General features: G+C 31.3%; 3 protein-coding genes across 6 annotated transcripts in view; 1 reads left to right on the top strand and 2 right to left on the bottom strand.

Moving 5' to 3' along the window:
* Positions 1–794: 794 nt before the first annotated feature.
* Positions 795–7,086, bottom strand: LOC132699152 (angiogenic factor with G patch and FHA domains 1). 2 transcript variants are annotated; one of them, XM_060665708.1, is made up of 8 exons: positions 6,723–7,086; positions 6,458–6,670; positions 6,202–6,366; positions 6,059–6,137; positions 3,917–4,321; positions 1,283–1,490; positions 1,130–1,229; positions 795–1,061 (listed from the first exon to the last, which is right to left on the bottom strand). In XM_060665708.1, the coding sequence occupies exons 1-8, from the start codon at positions 6,951–6,953 to the stop codon at positions 897–899; spliced, it is 1,566 nt and encodes a 521-aa protein (XP_060521691.1). In that variant the 5' UTR covers positions 6,954–7,086; the 3' UTR covers positions 795–896. The 2 variants fall into 2 exon arrangements, with proteins under 2 accessions (XP_060521691.1, XP_060521683.1); XM_060665700.1 differs by lacking the exon at positions 6,059–6,137 and adding an exon at positions 5,907–6,021.
* A 314-nt stretch (positions 7,087–7,400) lies between these two features.
* LOC132699163 (hydroxymethylglutaryl-CoA synthase 1) lies at positions 7,401–10,429 on the top strand. Its single transcript, XM_060665722.1, has one exon. It carries the CDS (start codon positions 7,662–7,664, stop codon positions 9,051–9,053), a length of 1,392 nt encoding a protein of 463 aa, XP_060521705.1. The 5' UTR covers positions 7,401–7,661; the 3' UTR covers positions 9,054–10,429.
* A 101-nt stretch (positions 10,430–10,530) lies between these two features.
* LOC132700704 (alpha-N-acetylgalactosaminidase-like) overlaps positions 10,531–16,289 on the bottom strand; it is a 21,966-nt gene continuing 16,207 nt past the window's right edge. For all 3 annotated transcript variants that reach the window (XM_060668205.1, XM_060668214.1, XM_060668196.1), the window contains exons 9-10: positions 11,216–11,291; positions 10,531–10,674 (exon numbers count right to left, since the gene is read on the bottom strand). In XM_060668205.1, the coding sequence (XP_060524188.1) occupies positions 10,619–10,674; positions 11,216–11,291 (132 nt within the window). In that variant the 3' untranslated portion in view covers positions 10,531–10,618. The remainder of the gene's footprint in view (positions 10,675–11,215; positions 11,292–16,289) is intronic.

Raw genomic sequence — 16,289 nt, 5'->3', positions numbered from 1 at the left:
CCTCGCTGTTTTAATCGTTCACGCCGGTATGGTGGCCGAATGGTCCGCGGTGGAAGCGAGGACCATCCGGTATCGGTCAAAACTGTTTTTTTGTTAGCTGAGCAAATTTTGTTTATTTCTCTTCTTCGTATGTGTTGGTCATTGACCAGAAACGAAGAAATCCTCGACGGAAGTCGGTAATGGGCGAATGGCCATAGTAGAGTTTCCCAACAGTTTGTGAAGAGAAAAGGAGAGAGTATTTCTATGAACGAAAGAATCGACAGCAATCCACAGAACAAAAGTTTTTTAGAGAATTTTTAAAAGTCAAACGAACTTCGACCTCTATTCTATTTTAATCCTTAGATAAACACCGCTTATACCTACATTTCAATTAAAAGATTGAAGGTGGTGGAGTGTGGAGGGAACGGCAACTTGAACCCTATGAAATGTAAACTTCTTTTTTTATTCAAAAGTAAAAGTGAAAGAAACAAACCATTGTCTGACATCAAATAAATGCAAATCAGTATGCTAACTATTAACTCTAAACCACATAGCTACATATATAATAAATGGTGGCTTATTCAACGTAAAAATTACAAAAAAAAAGTTGGTTTCATGCATTTCTTTGACAATATACTATTCCATAATTTTATTCTAGTAAAGTAAAATGTTTATATAGTTTAGTGTACGCAAATTAGGGGCGCGCGCGCAAGCCTAGTAAGGCACCACCAAAATTGCCCTGGGCTAATAACAAATCTGAAATATTTTGAGGGCGGAGGTATTGTCTTTTAAATAAAACAAACAGTTTTCATCACTTTTTTTACTTCAATGCAATTAACAGAAAAATTTATCAAACTGATTTAAGGCCAACAGGTAAATAAACGTCCTAAGTTAAAATTCATTACTAAGCGACATGACTAACATAAATTTATTACATCATTACATTCTTCCTCTGCCGGTAACTTCTCGAACCTCTCCTGAGTTTTCTTCCAAATGCTTAGTTTTTTATCCTGAGCCGAATTTACAATAGGAATAGTTTCAGCTCCCATGCCAGTAGTTCCCCTATTGGAAATGACTTTTACCTAAAACATGGATTTAAATGAGCTGCTTAAATTAGGGGAATCTCAATTCCGAAAACTTGCATACTTACAGGTTCAGCAAGTCCATCCCCTTCTTTCCCTAAGGACTGACCCTCTTGCCAACCCATTTTCTTCAATAATTTGAAACCTTTATTTTCTGACGGAATACGCCTAAAACAGATTTATTTATACTTTTTTTGCATGGAACCGGGACAGCGCCTTACTCGTCAATAGAGGCGGACTGAGTTTTTTCATATGGATTCTGACTGCCCACCGTTTCACGCCTTTTCTGAGCGCGATCTGTATACCCGTCAGCTAACTTTACTATCTCTGTATCGTCACCTCCAAAACCCAGAAAACCATGCTGCTTCTTTAATTTCTTTAACTCGCTCTTGTGCTTATCGCTCATGCTCACGGTATCCCTACAGACCTCTAAAATAAAAACCCACAATTGACAAAATTATTTTTTTCTCTATAAATATTTTTGAAATGCTACAAAGCAGCAAACTCTTTCAACCAAAAAGGATCATTTCATGAGAATGAAGATAAAATTAGAAAAAAATGCAAATATAAACTTTTGGAATAGTAACTATTGTAGTAGAAACAGTTTCTAAAGAATGACGACCATATTCATTTGATTTTACATAATAAATTTGAGAAGTGTTACTTCGGCAACCACGGCAGAACATAGAGTATGGATACTTTTTTTAAAATCTACAAGTAAGTAGTTTTAATTATAAATATACCATATAGCTCTATAGTTTTTTTAATATTAACAAAAATCCATAACAAGTATTCGCTAAAATGGGAAGGAAAAAATGTTGAAGTACAACTATAAATACAACAAAAAAGGAAAAAAATCATTGAAAAATAAAATTTAATTTGCATTTTAAAACAATTTTGCAATGTTGCAGTGCTCATTATGAACTCTGATCTGACCCTTTGATATAAGTTTGTTGGTCTAAATAGGGTGAAAAAAGTTTGGTGATGGCGCAAGTGTCTTTTTGGAATACAAAACCTAACTCTATGATCTAAATTGTCTATCAAACTAAGTAACTTGTAGAAAAAAACAAAGTCTGCAATACCTCTTCTGCTATGGAGGGATGTTATCTTATTATCTCTTCGAAAAGGGTCATTACCACCATTTGTCTTAATTTTTTTGTGTAAGAAAGATATTTAATGATTTTATTTTCGGGTTCCACACAGAATAGTGTAAGCTATGTTTGCTTAAAATAAGAGCTTATAGACCGTTGACAGAACCCCATCAGATGCGAAAACAATTTGACTACCTGACAATGGAACCCAAGTTACGTATTAAGTTTTTCGCAAAGTTATTAATATTTTCGTCATAAATTTTAGTATCTATTATAACAGGTATTTCTGCCATCCGCTGTTCAGAATGAAAAAAAAAAGTATACCAAAATTATTGAAACACAAGTTACCAAAAACTGCCACTTAAAAAAAAACTATTTTTGAATATTTGAACTTATGACCTGGAGAAAATAAATAAGTCTGTATTTTTTTAATGGATTTAATCGGTACTGAAAAGAAAGAAGAGAAGAAGGGAGGGTCAATTTTATAGAAATTTCTGCAGCTTACAACTATTTAAAAACTGTATGTAAAAATAAAACTTACATCCTTAAAATGTTACGCGCCCCTGTTTATTTTAATATTAAAAGGGAGTATCTATTATCTTTCAAACGACTTTGCATACTGTATACAAATGTTGTCAGACTAAAAGTATGATGATAAACACCCCTAAAACAGAAGTAATACCATTATCCAATTAGCAAATTAGTACCTTCTTCAGTACAATGTAAAACTATAAACTTCTCAACCATGCGAAATATCTGGAAGTTATTACTAACAAACTAACCAAAAACTGAGAAGAATTCTAAGCAGATAGACTGCCTGGGGGCGCAACTGACAGCAACGACTGGCCCAGATGAAAATTACGAGGTTAAAGGGGCAGACCTGTATAGCCATTACTGGCACCCTTAGCAAATTAATGAGATTAATGGAGTGAATCTGCCAAGCAAGTGTTTTCATTAATGGAAGCACCAAAGGACGGAAGTCACTGGCCCCTTGTGCAGAAAATAATTAATACAATTTTGGACAGTCAAGCAGTACTGAAGGAATTAAAAACACTCCAGTGCTCATCCAGGAACGTAAAAAACTGAGGACCTATCCATGTAATAAGGTAACACTGACATAGTGCACCGAGTATCATGTACTAGCAGTTAACAAAAAAAGTCCACCTCTTTGTGAAGAAAGAAGAAGAGAGACAACTACTAATCGGTCCACAGCCAATCTTCGCTATACCAACACGATCACAATGAACGTCTGGATAGGAGAAGAGGCATTCCCATTTGAAGACAGTGATTGAATGTCATATGAATAAATGCACTCTATTAACAACAAAAAGACCAAATATGAAAATTCTCTTGGGGATGTACACCAGACAATAGCCTATGCACAAAATCCACCACGCCAATAATGATCTGCAGATTCTGGCGGGGGGAAGAATCAGATACTCAAAACTGAAACATTCATAGTTGAGGATCTGAATAAGCATACTTTGAACTGTCACAATAGACCATCAGGTCAATGCGAAAGGTCTGAATATCACTCTCACATACAATAAATCGTAAATCATAAAACCTAGTTATTTGAGAATTGTGTAAGATTTTTATAAAAAAAAATTATTATAATAATTAAACTATTTAAAATTAATTCTGACCTACATAATGGAATGATCAACCAAGATTTTTACAATTAATAACAAAATAATTAAAATGCCGTATAATATCTACAATACCAATAACTTTCTCAAATTGCCTTTAACATTTTGTGATTACCTTTTTTGTTTTGTATCAAAAGGCCTGGCTCGCAGTGACCGCAAGTCTGACTTCCGGCGTGAACATGACATAGCAACACTGTAGAACCAATTTGTATTTTGCTTCCGTGGCTGATTTCCATAGGATCGCTTTCCTGTTTTGATGAACTCATTCTTTTACCATTCAACCAGGTGCCATTTCTTGAACCGAGGTCGTATACCAAATATTTCTTAAGGTCTTTGTCAAAGAGTATTTTTAAATGGTGTTTGCTAACATTGATGTCATTTAAAATTATTGAATGTTTGCCTTCTCTTCCGATAGAGCCGCCGTCGCAAGTAATAATGTGTAACGAACCCGCTTTAATTTTGGGCACTTCGGTGGACTCTACAATTATTCGCATGCAGGGCGGCCATTGCTTTAAAATATCTGAAAAAAACAATTATCTTATCAAGGGAGCAGAAGGAATAAAAAATTGATTAATGTTTAAGTCGATTTTTTTTTTAATTTTCAAGGGCTCTTATTTTTTTATACTTCAAAGTTTCCATCTGCTTTTTTGTCATGTTCTTATCACTTTTTTGCAATTGATACACACCTATATATACCTTTTAAACCGGAAACAGCCAGCAACAGCATTAAATTACGATTTGTGTGAAATAACCGAAAAAACATTATTTAAACCTTAATAACCGCAAATCCATGGGAATTATTTTTGGTAGTAAAGAGAATAGAAAATTTTTCAAAACTCTCCTCAAATTAGGGTTCATAATAAAGTTATTGAATTTTATATGTTATTAAAACCCTGGGTTCGCATACTGAAGAAGACCGAAGATTACCAGTTCATGTAAACAAATGTCTAGAAAAAACTTACTTATAACTTAAAAATGATATTACCATATGATTAAAAATACTTCTGTGTGACTCCTTAGTCCTGCTACATTTTAACTATATGTTCACATATTCTTTACATAATCAGTATTTATTTGTTCGTTCTTAATGTCAATCAACGCACCTTTATAGGAGATGTTTATTTTATAGAAAAATGTAAATTTCACATAATTTATTGTTATTCTCCTTTATAAATAATATGCTTTGAGTGTCTAGTTTAAAGTCAACTTCTAGGTTAGCTGAACAGACATCTAAGAACTTGACGTTTTCTGCCTGAAGTGAAACTCCCCTAGAGCATAAGATAATATACATTTTATTTGCATTTTTTTTAAATTAATAAAGTGCTTTATTATCATTAAGACGGTTCTAAAATATAGATCCAGACCCTATTGCGATTTTTTTTCTTATATTCCCGGTTTTATTTAAAACATGACTACATGCATAACTCAAGTGTCCCTGGGAATTGTGTCAAAGGAATGAAATTTTTCAGTTTGTTATGAATATAGTTGTTAATAGCGAAAAGTTTTTTTTAAAAATTAGTGAGACATCGCAAAATTTCAAATTCTGTGCAGAAAATTGTTACAAACTTATAGAGAAAACAGAAAGTCTAAGGATATAATGTTTACATTATTGACCACTGGTTCACACAAAATAGTCTGCTTCTGCTTGTCCAAAAAATTTAACTGTTCACGACAAAGCATCCTTGGTTAGTTATCAAATAAACAAAGTCAATCCACAAACTGTGAGAAACTATTGTTTTCAAATTGCGGCTATCCCCACTTATGAAGTGTTTGAGGTTAAGTCTGACTGGCAAATAGATGTAATAATGGAGAAGTCCATCAAGATCCTAGTCATCATTCATCCATTAATTCATTTTAACTGTAATTTTCAGCTGATTGATAAAATTCTGGTTATCTACCAGTTTACTTCAAGTATAATCAACTAATATGAGAAATTTTTACCGCTTGAGCGCTAAAATTTGTTGATAAGCAACTAAGCAAATTACCGAGATGGCAATTCAGAAATAATAATTAACTACTTCACTGAAATGCAACATAGAGAAAAAACTAACACATTCTTAAAATAATTCTTAGTAATTGCTTAAAAGTAAAAAATTATTCAGTACCACTTGAATCGTTACTATTATTATCTTCATTGCTGCTCTGAGCACTGTCTGAACACTCGCCCTCCTCAAAGTCAGTGGCTTCATAATCACTATTTGACCTCCGACGTTTAAAATCCTGGAAATAACACTGATGTTACTCATACAATACGTACCCATGGCAATGGATTGAAGATTATTTATTCTCATTTTATCAAATGAACTTGTTAAAGTCGCCAAATCACCGAAGTTTACCTGAAAGATTATGAGTACTTCAAAGTTTTATTCCCGTTTAGTTTAAAATGATAAAACTCCATACTTTTGCTCTGCTGCTATCTGGTTTTCTTTTAGCCTTCTTTTTATGAGAATCCCCTGCAGCAGTGTTTGTTTGGCTGCTGATTTGAGAATGGAATTCATAATTGTTGGTCTCTTGGTTATATTTCAAGTAGGTTCCAGTGTTGCCATCATAATACAAACCATATTCCTTAAATAAACTTCAATTTCAATAATTTTATCCTTGGTTTAATGGATTAAGCCTAACACATATGTAATTCCATTGTTAAAAAAATACATACCGCATTGTAATAATAGCCACTATTATAATCATAATACATTCCTGAGGTCTCTTCATAAACAAACCCAGAAGTTTTCACTGCTATCTCAGCTGCTTCTTTAATGTCTTCAGATATACTTTTTAGATCTTGTGAAAGAACCAAAGATTCATTCTTATCACAAACAAATTGAAATGTGTCTGTCTGGGTAGCAATATCAACTTTTTTCAATATTTGCTTCAAAAACATATTTTTTCAGGACAATTACATAGATTCAATTTACTAATACCTTGGCCTTGTTTTTCCACTTTATAATTTTCTTCAACTGCCTCTCGAAGATTCTGTGTAGTTTTTCGATGTATTCCAAAGCCCCAGGTATTTCCTTTAACTTTTCTTGAAGATCAGGGTCTAAATTTAAAAAGCTTTTGGTGTTGGTGGTTTCTTCCAGAAAATTTTCACTTAATGATAAATATTGACCCTTATCTTCTTCGAAATTTGATTTTTGGTTAGTATCGGTCATTTTTTTATTTGAAAGTCTTTTTATGTTTGTTATTTACTTTTCCCAATTAGCATAAAATATGAAATGCAAATCGAAACACAAACCATGAAAACGCTTAAAAGATCGCACGGACTACTAACCTATTATCCGTGAACATCTTCTTCTTTTTGCGCTCAACTAGGGAAGTCTATTAAAATCAAACTTCCAAGCTCAGAACATATTTTTTTATTCACATGAATAGTAACAATCAACACCTAATCAAAATCAAGTGGTGAATATTCTATTCCCTCTTTTCTTATATAATTTAATTCCCAAAAAAACAGTTTTGAAAATTTGAAATCCAATAATCAAACATTTTTTATATGAAATACTCTGCAAATCTGGGCTGTTCCATTTTGTTGGTGACCATTTAATGATTTAGTAGTCTAATTGTGCAAATTGTTCGAAGACAAAAATGCAGTCTTTAGATGCGTGTTCTGTTCCGGTAGTTACGTCATGGTTACGTCACTATCTGACATGAGTCTGTCGACGGCAGTCAAAGTCATTGGCTACGAAATAAATAATTAAAATTCGGTTTCTCCAATTCACAATGAATTATCGCAATTTGGAGAGGGAAGTCTTCGCAACGAAATCTTTATATTTTTTACGCGATTCCGCAGTTAGGCCGCGGAAACGATAGCGGTAGAAGGTTTTTTTTCGCTTCCTTAAACGGGTATTGGCTTTCTAAAAATGGGTTCTTGGCCAGAAAATGTTGGTATTTTGGCTATGGAATTGTATTTTCCATCGCAATATGTGGAACAAACAGAACTGGAGCAATTCGATGGAGTGTCTGCTGGTAAATACACAATTGGATTAGGTCAAAAACAAATGGGCTTCTGCAGCGACCGAGAAGACATCAATTCCTTGTGTTTAACGGTAGTGCAAAATTTGTTAGATAACAATGGCATACGACCATCGGATATTGGAAGACTTGAAGTAGGTACTGAAACTATAATTGACAAATCCAAGAGTGTCAAAACAGTACTAATGCAGCTCTTTGAACCACATGGAGTAACTGATATTGAGGGCATAGATACTACAAATGCGTGTTTTGGTGGAACTGCTGCTTTATTCAACTCTGTCGCTTGGGTTGAATCTTCCCTCTGGAACGGTAGATATGCCCTTGTGGTTGCTGCTGACATAGCTATTTATGCCAAAAGTGCTGCTAGACCTACTGGAGGTGCTGGTGCGATAGCAATGCTCGTGGGACCAAATGCTCCTTTAGTCATCGATCGTGGCCTTCGGGGTTTTTATTGCCGCCATGTTTATGATTTTTACAAGCCAGATTTAACATCTGAATATCCAGTAGTGGATGGAAAACTTTCTATTCAGTGTTATTTAAGTGCTCTTGATAAGTGTTATAAACTATATACTCATTCTGTGAAAAAACGGGTCAATCAAGACATTAATTTAAATTATTTTCATGCAATACTGTTCCACACTCCATTCTGCAAGTTGGTGCAGAAATCTTTGGCACGGTTGGCTGTTAATGATTATGTTAATGTTCCCGAAGGGGCTAGGGCAGTGAAGTATCCAGATTTAGATAAAAAATTCCCTAACATTAAATTGGAAGAATCATATTTTGACAGAGAAATAGAAAGTGCTTTCTTAGCGTATAGCAAGGACTTGTTTGAAGAGAAAACGAAACCTTCACTATTAGTAGCGAATTTGGTTGGTAACATGTATACTCCCTCATTGTATGGGGGTTTAGTTTCATTTTTAGTGTCGAAAGATGTCTCGCAGTTAGCAGGTGCTAAAGTGGGTTTGTTTTCTTATGGATCTGGATTAGCTTCATTGTTTTTCTCAATAACAATTACTGCAGATGTTAAAAATAAAGACTTAAATAAGCTTGTGTCAAATTTAAAATTGATAATTTCACTGTTAGATCAAAGAGCTAAAGCCGCGCCACAAGAGTTTGATAAAATCATGGAAGAGAGGAAAGAGAGTTTGCATAAGGCGCCATATGAGCCCTTGGGTAACACTGACACTTTCTTTCCTGGCACATATTATTTAACTAAAATTGATGAGGCCTATAGAAGATTTTACGATAGAGTTCCAACATCAATCAATAATCACGAGTAAGACATGCGTTTGTTTTAGTTAATTTAATATTTGGTTTTGAACCATTTTTTGTTTTCTGTTTGTATTTGAATTTTTATAAAATTTTACCAAATTAATCTGCATTGGTTCCTTTTTGTTTATTTAAGTTTTTCTACATCTAAAGGATGAATTCTTAATACATTTAAATTGTAAGTCAATACATATTTGATACAATGTAAAAATCCTTTAATTCCGATTCATTCTTCGGTTAATAAATAACTATAAAATCCGGTTTTTCATTTATATAATTTAGGAATATTAAACATCTATTGTTGATTTGGGTAGTAGCTATGGATTATAGTTTTGAGTATTTTATGGAATCAAAATTTAAGTGTTACAGTGATATTTATTTACACCATGTTAACGATTATGAGTGCGTTTATGAACAATTTTTGTGCCTAATTAAATCAAAAGAACAATAATGAAGCCGTTGTTTTATTAGTTGCGCGTATTATAAAAAACGGACCCAGTAATATTGTAAAAAATCGAAATGCTCTTCGGAATAATTGAAATTTCTTGGTTACCATTTCAGTTTTATTTGAAAATTATATATTTCTTTGGTAACACATTAAAAGTTAGAATTGGAGCCAATAAACTTAAGCAGTTTGCACTTAGTTCTCCTGTATAATTTTGCACCTTTTCATGAAACTTGGAATTAACATGATACTTTCGTATTTATACAGAGTGGCCAAATAAGAGTGCAAAATTCTTTGTCTTTAACACATATATTTTTTGGTACGTTTACTAGATGGATATCATAGAAGAATCCCTTTAAAAATTTAAGGTGGCGGTTACGGCCCTTTGCTACCATCTAGGATATTTAAAAATATTTTGGACTGTCTTATTTTGACCAAGCATGTCTCGATGGGAAATAGTTTCTGAAATACAGAACTTAGCACTCTTATTTAGCTACGCTGTATAATTTTTCTTTCATTGATTGGGTGAAAAGACAACGGAAAATCGTACCTATTTATGTATTTATTTGCGCGATATAAAAATGTCCGTTTAAGCAAGTTACACAGATAATTAGCCCGTAGCTGGAAAAAAGTACAGAGAAAATAAGGTTCAAAGTTAATTTTTAGTTTGTCTAAACGATTTCAATTACGCATGAACGTCCAAAGATCCGGGACAGAAGTTGTTATCGGCGAAGACCGGGTACCTAAATAACGCGTTACGAGTGCATGTTCTGTTTAACTAATGATGGGCACTTAAAAATACGTCCTGGATCTACGTTACTACTTTTTTGGCGTGAATGTTGAAAAGAATTTGCATAACTAACTGGGAGTGCATTTTTCTGATAGATAATATGTACATTCAGACATCTGTGTGTATACCTAATATAAAAAATTAAAGCTTTCTCAACGTAAATTATTAAGATTCGAATTATCTAGCATAGGTAAATAGTATGTTGGTAAATAAAATATTTTTAATAAAATTTTAAAAATAAATAAATGTGCTTTCGTCTTGATTTTATTTATTCCTTTTGTAGTAATTTACATATTTTATTAAAAGAATAGCTACTTTACAACAGAACAGCTTAACAGAGCTTAAAGCTGATTGGCCGTGATTGTAGAAATAGGTGTTGCTTTCAACAAAACTCCACCTGAAAAATTATCGAATATAATTATTAGTAAGGTAGTAAGATTTGAACAATAATGTTAGCAAATGTCGCTAAAAGATATCTGTATCTCTGTGGTCTTTAAAGTGAAAAAAAAAAACAAAATCATTTACAGATATTACTGTTTAGTCTTGAAATATGGAAGCAAACGTTTTTTTTAACGTTGAAAGATTTGCTTTCCTACTTAGAAGTTAAAACTAAAAAAATCTTAGATTTACAGATTTAAAAAAACGATTACATTGTGAGCACACACAAAAATCAACAGACATACTTTTAGATTATTATATATGCATCTATACCCGGGCAAAATAAAATCCGATGAAAGTTAGGTGCTTGCACTCCATAGAAGAATGACGATAAAACATCACTTTCTCGCGTTTCGATTTTGCTTTCTATTTACGACACAATTGCCTTAGGCGTGAACGTCAAGTTCAGGGTTAATAGTAGCAGTTTTAACGTTTTTTATTCTGTATGGTGTATTTGATACCAATGCATTATACGTTTTAATTAACAATTAATTACCCACCTGAAGGTTTCGGTCTGACAAATACCAAATCTCCTTGATTTACTACCCGTTCTGGACTGGAAGGCTCGTAAATATCCTAAAAAATCCACTTTATTATATATCACAATATTTCCACCAAACTAAAACTAAACTGTAAAATGTAGTTATGATTATAACGCAATCAATATCTTTACGATCCCGATAAATTTACCATGACGCCCCAACATATATTTTTCAAATAATTTCGTTATACATGCTAGTTTCATAGCGTATCAAACTTTTATATTTATAAACAGAACATCTGGGTATGTAATTTTCCTGTATTGCAATAACTTCGATACGTTTTGTGTCAAATATACAGGGCATACAAGTCTAAAAGCAACAAGCCATTTTTTTAAACTAAACTCTAAATCATTTAATTCAGTTAGTTTTCCAAAAGCCTTTTCATCATCAAACCTAAAAGGCTGACGTTGGATAAATAGCCAGCCAACAGGGAGGCATCTCGTCCAAAAATGATGTTTTTATTTTTATCTTAAAAACCCCTATCATAATTCCTGGCAAAATTTAAAGAACAACTTCCGCAAAAAAAATACAAATTTTGACATGTATAAAAACAAATTGCATATTTTTCCATATGCAGGTTTACTTAGTAACGTTTTTGTCGTTTGTATTTTATATTTTATTTTTTGTAAATAAATGTGGCGATCACAATTTCTTTTCGATGGCATTGCATAAGTTGCCGTTGTTCTTTAAATTTAGTTGTGATGAATGAGAATATAGAGGCAATCTAATGAAACCATCATTCTAAAAAAATCAAAGAATATACAAAACTGTGTGTTATGTTAGTGGTTCTTCCACAAAAATTTTACTGTTATCTTTCTCGTTTTGTTTTTGAGATAAAAATAAAAACTGAAAACGCCTTGCCTAAAATCGCCGATAGCATTTTCTCTCCCCGCCCAATTAAATACGTCGGCATTTATACAGCAGAGCCCTGTTGTATTTATTGTGTAAGGTGGCTTCGTTATCCAGATTAGCTGTAAAAAAAGTGGCCGACCACCATCTTAAGCTTTCAAAGTAATTTTTCTCTCAAACCAATTTTTGTTTTTCACCTATCTATAAAAATAAAATGATCGGGGTGATTCAGTGCTTTTTTTTTTTAATTAATTGCGTTAATTGCTCCTTACCTGTGATTTATCTAACAATTTAATAATCTAATAATAATAACAGAAGACTTCAAAATTCTTTACAAAATTAAATGCAATAGCATGGCTTTTCTTTCATAAAAAATATTGAAAACCCTATTTAGATATCTAGTTGGTAGCCTGAAATATCAAAAGAAAATTTGGTTATCAAAATTTTTAAAAAACGTTAGTACACTTGTAATCTTACATTTTTCAAATTATTGGTTCAGAAAAAAAAGTGTGTAGTGGTATAATAATCAATATGCAAGTGATTTTATTGTATCTGTCGTTCGACGCAAAAGGTGAGATAGGTATCAAATCAGATACTATCAAATTATTTTCAGTGTGTTAAAGGAATAACTTATCTACAATAATTTGTTTCCAGGCAATAGCGTATTACCGGTTTAAAAACATTTTTGTTATTAAAATTGATGGTATTCTATTCTTCGTTTGTTTAAAAATAGAGGAGTCAGAGGTGATTTTTCGAAGGTCGTGCCGAATTGCAATTTGCATTCAAAAAATAAACAAGCATTAAAAGCAAAATGACATTTACATGCGTTCCAAGATACAATTTAAAATTTATTCGTACTTAACGGGACAAATTATTGTTGATAAATAGTCAAACTTCATCATTCAACATAGTGATACATGTATTAGCGAGATTTTTTTATATATCTCCTCTGGTCTAAGATATTTTGAAAAATCGGAATACTGTCAAAATCTAACTCAGCCAATGCTCAAGAAATATTGAATTAAATTATGTAATAAGCGAAATTTACATGACACATTTTTTCTGTCTTAATTATAATAACATTAAACATTATTAGCTGATTTTGACAAAACTTAGCTTAGGCTTAGGTTTTTATTTTGTGTGGGTCATAATAAAATTACTCATTCCAGTGGCGTCGCAAAGGTTTTTCTTATTAATGGTAGGTACGCCACTGTTTTTTTGAAAATTGAATAATTTTTTAAATCAATACATCAAAAATAAAAATTTTTTGTTCTTTCCTTTTTTTCCTGTATTTCTGATTTTTTTATGAATTTATAAAAAACGATTTTTTTTAAAGCTAAGCTAAAAAGCTAAAATTAGGCCATGTCAGTTACGTCACTAATACACTCCTGAGAATCAGTCAGTTCGAAATATTCATTGCATTATTTAATAATTTTGTAAAACTGGAAAACTAGAATCCTGAAATAAAAAAAAATTTAATGTTTTTAGAAAAGGGCAACCAAGGCTTGTCAACACACTTTATCGACAACTGATTTTTCTGTAATAAAGCCTCCACTAACAAACACCACAAACAAATTCAAACAATAACTTCTTATATAACTTAAGAACTTGCAAAACATAATAATGCTGCCGCAAAATTTCCCTTTGCAACTTTTGTTATGATATTATGTATGGGTGTCCCACTTAAGATCCTCTAATCCCTTATTTCGCAAAACATTTAATTTACGGAAAAATGGTACAAAGTATTGTTATATTTTGAGAGAACTCATATTGTATTACTTGCACTTACCATGGGTACATAGGTAGACACCAAAGCAAATATTAAATGAAACACCCTGTATATTAATACCGATTATTATCACATTCACCGATTAAAAGATATTTGCTACTTAAAATTCATCGCAATATATATTATATTTTTCGATTGATAAATGAAAGTATTAAAAAATATATTGTTATAAAAATATGCAGCATTAGTTAGTAGTTCTAGAATTGGGCGTGTTGGTCAAATAAGCGTGCAAAGTATTGTATCTCGGGAACTATTCGTCATCGAGAATTGCAGTTAAAAAAAACAAAAAAAAGAAGAAGAGAAGAAGGCCTACGAAAATTTCCGAGATGGTTCGCAACAGTTGGTGGGTAACAGTTTTTTGCCTATACCTATATTAAAAGAAAGTGGTTCGGAGTGACATAATTTGAAAATTATTGACAAAATTCGAGTTATTTTAATGTAATTATAGAAAGCAATAATTATTAGAATACAGAAAATCATAAATTTTAATCTAGACATTAACTAAATTACGCTGTTTTAGCACAAATTCTTTTTTCGTCATTTTCGCTTGATAATTATGTGATATTTTATCATATCACTAAAACTATGTGTCACAGAACACAAAATCTAATAGCGTCTACAAAATATCCTACTGGTATACCAAAAACATTATGAATTAATTAGGATTAATCAACTAAAATCCGAAACAACTTTATTTTAATTAAATTCTGTGTTCTGTTACAAAAGAATTAATTACCTAGTTTCGCTAGTGATTGCGGTATACAAAACGTGAGCTAACTGTTGAAGTATGCAAGTAAAACTGGCCCAAAAGAGATTGCACCATTTTTGAAAAGGCAAAATTGTGTGAATAGTGATTTTATCGGAAAATTAAAAGATAAAAAGATATCGCCATGCGGTTTATACAATTAAATACTTCTCACAAAGCGGGCTGATGATATGTAATCAAATTTTACTCCTTCAAGTTTAGAAATAGGTTTTTCCTGTATAGTCACTCAAATTACGACCATCTTGCGTAGACCAACATTTTAGAAATTAATCCAGGCGAATGGTTTTAATACAAAACCTTACGCAAATCAGGCAAATTAATTATTTTTTAATTACATTAATAAATTAATTTGTTATTACTTGTTACTGCACTGGTTTGATATTAAATATAATTAAAGATTATTATTTTTTATTGAACGTAGGTATTTTGATGTTTGCTTGAAGATTATAGATAATAATAAATGTCGATGAAATTTGATATTTTGGACTCCTCGTCTTCAGGCGAATATTGTCTTTCATCACCGGAGGTATTATACCATTTGTTCAATAATTAATGTGTATTATTATCATCAATCTATCAGAAAATTGAATATGATAACCAATATGAAGTAGTTACCATAACATAGTATTCACGAATTAGTAAATTTGAAAATATTGATACAAAGTTATCCTTATATTTTAAAGATACACTTGATACACTTGGTGTTTACATATTACATTTTACCTATTATCCCAATCGAATTAATTTCTAATGTTATCCTTATATGTAGGTAGTGGACGCTTAACACGGACTCAGCTATAACGGACACTCACACCCACGCCTACTTCATAAAAGCTTTTCTAGAAACTTTTTGCACAAACTTTCATATGAAATAGACACTCCGAATATAAAGCCCGGTAGTCATGATGCAATTTCTACATGTATTTCTGTATATATCTTCAGATCAGATAAAAGGTGCGCTTAGAAATTCATGTGTAAATATACATTTGCCGAAATAACTGGTAATTTTTTGGTGGTAGACATAATACAATTTATTCTAGTACAATATGCTTGATTATTTTGGTAAAATTTTTAAAAGTTGTTTTTTAACTTTCGACACTTTTTATAAGGATATAAGGACAGTTTATAGTGCCGAAAAAAATATAATAATTATGTTAATTTTTATATCCTCTAAATCTAATTTCTCTGCAATTCTAAGTTTAATGCTAATTTAGGTTAAATTGAAATACAGTTTCTTTAAGCAAATGTTTTATCTATCTATCTATCTATCTATCTATATATTGATATCTATATATATATATATAGATCTATATATATATATAATATATATATATATATATATATATATTATTTATATATATATATATATATATATATATATATATATATATATAGTATATATATAGATATATATATAGTATAATATATATATATATAATATATATATATATATATATATATATATATATATATATATAATATATATCTATTATATATATATATATATAATATATATATATATATATATATATATATATATATATATATATATAAAGTATAGGACTATATAGTATATATATATATACATATATATAATATAATATATATATATATAATATATATCTCCT

Source organism: Cylas formicarius, unplaced genomic scaffold (assembly GCF_029955315.1).
Source record: "Cylas formicarius isolate icCylForm1 unplaced genomic scaffold, icCylForm1.1 PGA_scaffold_10__41_contigs__length_53128322, whole genome shotgun sequence".
Classification (NCBI taxonomy): Eukaryota; Metazoa; Arthropoda; class Insecta; order Coleoptera; family Brentidae; genus Cylas; species Cylas formicarius.
The sequence above is the reverse complement of the archived record's forward strand: the minus strand, read 5'-3'. Positions and strand labels throughout refer to the sequence as shown.

Excerpts from the sequence above, each read along its gene's own strand:
- LOC132699152 (XM_060665700.1), bottom strand. The coding sequence starts at position 6,953 with ATGACCGATACTAACCAAAAATCAAATTTCGAAGAAGATAAGGGTCAA. Across the intron at positions 6,367-6,457 it reads GTGGCTATTATTACAATGCG|GAATATGGTTTGTATTATGA; the intron begins GTATGTATTTTT and ends AGTTTATTTAAG. Across the intron at positions 6,022-6,201 it reads CAGATAGCAGCAGAGCAAAA|GATTTTAAACGTCGGAGGTC; the intron begins GTATGGAGTTTT and ends TGTTATTTCCAG.
- LOC132699163 (XM_060665722.1), top strand. The coding sequence starts at position 7,662 with ATGGGTTCTTGGCCAGAAAATGTTGGTATTTTGGCTATGGAATTGTAT.